This window comes from Orycteropus afer, unplaced genomic scaffold, assembly GCF_000298275.1.
Source record: "Orycteropus afer afer isolate SDZICR_OR568_19922 unplaced genomic scaffold, OryAfe1.0 scaffold00194, whole genome shotgun sequence".
In the NCBI taxonomy this organism is placed as follows: domain Eukaryota; kingdom Metazoa; phylum Chordata; class Mammalia; order Tubulidentata; family Orycteropodidae; genus Orycteropus; species Orycteropus afer.
In genome coordinates this window covers 413007-416219 of record NW_006921781.1, presented here as the reverse complement: position 1 = coordinate 416219, position 3213 = coordinate 413007, and the positions used below count along the sequence as shown (strand labels likewise).

The window sequence follows — 3213 nt, the reverse complement described above, 5'->3', positions numbered from 1 at the left end:
ACGGCACATAACAACAACAACAACAACAATGTTCAATGGGGAACAAAAAATAAGTTTCCTTAAGTCACCTCCATCTTATTTTAAGAAGATAAATTGAAATGAAAAATTCCAAAAGAAATAGTCAGTCTCCTGTATCTGAGGATTCTGCATCCATGGATTCAACCAACCACAGACTGAAAATATTGGGGGGCGGGGGTGGGGGAATAGTAATTAAATGGCCAAAGAAATCCCTCAAAAGCTAAAAGGGAGCATAAAGTTCCATTTACATATCGTTTACATTGTATTAAAAACCAAACTCACTGTTGTGGAGTCATTTCCCACTCATAGTGACCCCTCCTTGGGTTTTCTGAGGTGGTATCTCTACAGAAGTAGATTTCTCAGTCCACCTTCCCAGGAGTGGCTGGTGGGTTTGAACTGCCAATCTGGCAAGCAGTCAAATGCCTTAGGTGCTACGCCACCAGAGCTGCTCTAGGTATTATAAATAATCTAGGGATGATTTAAAGTATATGGGAGGATGGGCATAGGTATACGTGAATACTGTGCCATTTTTGTAAGGGACTTAAGCACCCACGATTTTTGGCATCCATGGATGTACTGGAACCAACTTCCTTAGGATTCTGAGGGATGACTGCAACAACAAATCAAGGAATGGTAAATTTGGCCATGACTTGGCTGTGACTATATCTTTTTTAAGAAGAAAAATAAGCATTCACAATTTTCTCTATTATTTTGTTAAGCAGCTACCTTTTTTATTATTGTTCCTTACAGATACATTTCCACAACTTTTCCACCCACGTACACATGTGTGCACATGTATGTTAAAATAAAAAGCATTTTATTTGAATTTACACAAAGCAAATTCCTAAATCATCATTCAAAAAATACGAGACTAGTAGTTAATTAGAAGCTCTGGAAGAGTGAAAGAGAAGGTCTGACTTCGTCTCTGCTTTGAAAAGCTGACAGTCGAAGTATAGAGATGAATTACATGTTGTGTAACAAAAAGTTACACAACAGCCTAAAGCGGTACATCCTAATATGCCCAAAGTATTATAAACAACATGTCCTTTAAGGATTCAGGGAAGGAACAGATCACTGAGGATCTGAATAGACCAGAAAACTTCATGGTAAAAGGATTTTTAAAGGAGAAGAAGATGGGGAAGGACCTGCTAAAAAGGGAAAATAAAAAGCAAAGCCAGAATTGTAATTTATAAGCAGGATGTGTTGGGGGGAGAGAAGGCTTGCTGATGCTGGTAGTGAATCCAGCAATCATTCGTGCTGTCCCCTGGGCTGGGTCATTTGGGTCTTTTGAAGTAAGACTAGGAGATTAAAGGAAGACCATGGAGTGCCTTGGCTGTCAAGCCAAGGAGTCAGGCCTTGATTCTGTAGGCGAGGTTGTTGCTGTTTAATTATTATTAACATTTGGTGAAAATATACACAGTAAAGCATGCATCAATGCAACGATTTCTCCATGTATAAGTCAGTGACACTGATCACGTTCTCCCAGCTGTGCAACCATTCTTGCTATGCTTTTCCAGATCATTCCACCACCCTTAACATAAATGTGCAGGCTACTTTTTCATGCCTTTTTTTTTGTTTTTTAGCAGTTGAACCTTTTTGAAGTAAAATCGCATGTTGAACTCTAATCAACAAAATGCCAAAAGCAGAGTTGCTCTGGTTAGAGCAGAGAAAGGGGAGTTTAAAGTCTTGCCACCTGTCTTTCCCTTCAACTCCTGAGCCCACCTCCTCCTGGGTATTTCAAGCCTCCTCACAAGCACCGTGTTCTGCAGTGGCAGAGAAGCTGCTAAGGCAGGACCCACAGAGGCATTTTCAAAGACAGCATTCTGAACTGAGCAGCACTGTGTTTAGAGTTTAGAGTAGTTGTGTTGTACACATATGTACAACAAAAGTCCCTTTAATTAAGGATTACAGCTCACATTGGATTACTTTGATTCTCATGCTGTTATTATGAACCCCATGTGCTCTCACCACCATCTGCCCATTTGTTGTATTAGGGTGGCTTATGTGATGCTGGAAGCTATGTTACCAGTCTTTCAAGTATCAACAAGGTCACTCATGGTGAACAGGTTTCAGCAGAGCCTCCAGACTAAGCTGGACTAGAAAGAAAAGGCTGATACTCTAGTTCTGAAAAGCAGCCAACAAAAACTTTATGGATCACAACAGAAATACTGCCTGATACAGGGCTGGAAAATGAGCCCCCTAGGTTGGGAGGCACGCAAGTGCACAATGGCTGCAACAATGGACTCGAGCATACCAAAGATCATGAAGATGGTGTAGGACCACAGTGTTTCATTCGGTTGTCATTGGTCACATGAGTTGGATGGAGCCTATTCATTGGCAGCTAACAATAATAACAACATGTACTCTCACGGTAGGTCATGCTCAGATGACCGAAACTGGCATATATTCCAGAATTACTGTTGTTGATTTTACATTACTATACTATGTTTATTGCTACTCTGTGCCCCTCCACAAAAGCAGTTTTACATTGCTCATCATAAGTTGCCTTTGTAATTTAGTTTATACTTGTGGACCTGCCAAATGAAAGGCCAGGAAAACATTTCAGGTGCACGCTGAGCACCAGGAGAAGCTGGCCCAGGAAAACACAGGTCATTGATTATACTCTAGGGAATGGACAAGTTTATGGGTGGGAAACTTCAGACATTAAGGAGAAAGTGTTACTTACCAGAGAACAATGCCATCCCCAACGGAGTTAAAGAGGTCATTTGTGTTGGGATTCATTGGGATGACATGGCGACAATCAGGATCATTTTCCAGGGCTTTGTTTATCCAGTTGACGAAGGCATACTTTTCTTCCTCTGTAAGGAAATGATTAAAATAATTCATGTGCAAAGAGAAAATCTGGTATAAACAAAATTATACACATAGATCTTAGTGTCTCACGCCCAAGAGAGACATTGTAAGATTATCTGGTCCATTATTCTACCATCTTATATTTATTGACATTCAAAACTCTCAGATCATTGAACAGCAATTTAAAGATCAGATAGAAACATAAGCGGGTAGTGAATTTATGTAAATGAATGAAGAACAACTCAGAAAAGGAGGGTGGAATGGTTACACACCTTTCAGAATATAATCAACATCACTAAATGGTAATTGTACAGACTGTTGAATTGGTGTATGTTTTGCTGTGTATATCCTTAACAACAACAAAATAAAGAAAATTATATA

The 3213-nt window shown here is 39.8% G+C and overlaps 1 protein-coding gene across 1 annotated transcript in view; it reads right to left on the bottom strand.

Moving 5' to 3' along the window:
- The window catches only part of LCP1 (lymphocyte cytosolic protein 1), a 56768-nt gene that overhangs the window by 51327 nt on the left and 2228 nt on the right, over nt 1–3213 (bottom strand). The window contains exon 4 of the mRNA XM_007947812.2: nt 2705–2837. Within this exon, the coding sequence (XP_007946003.1) occupies nt 2705–2837 (133 nt within the window). The remainder of the gene's footprint in view (nt 1–2704; nt 2838–3213) is intronic.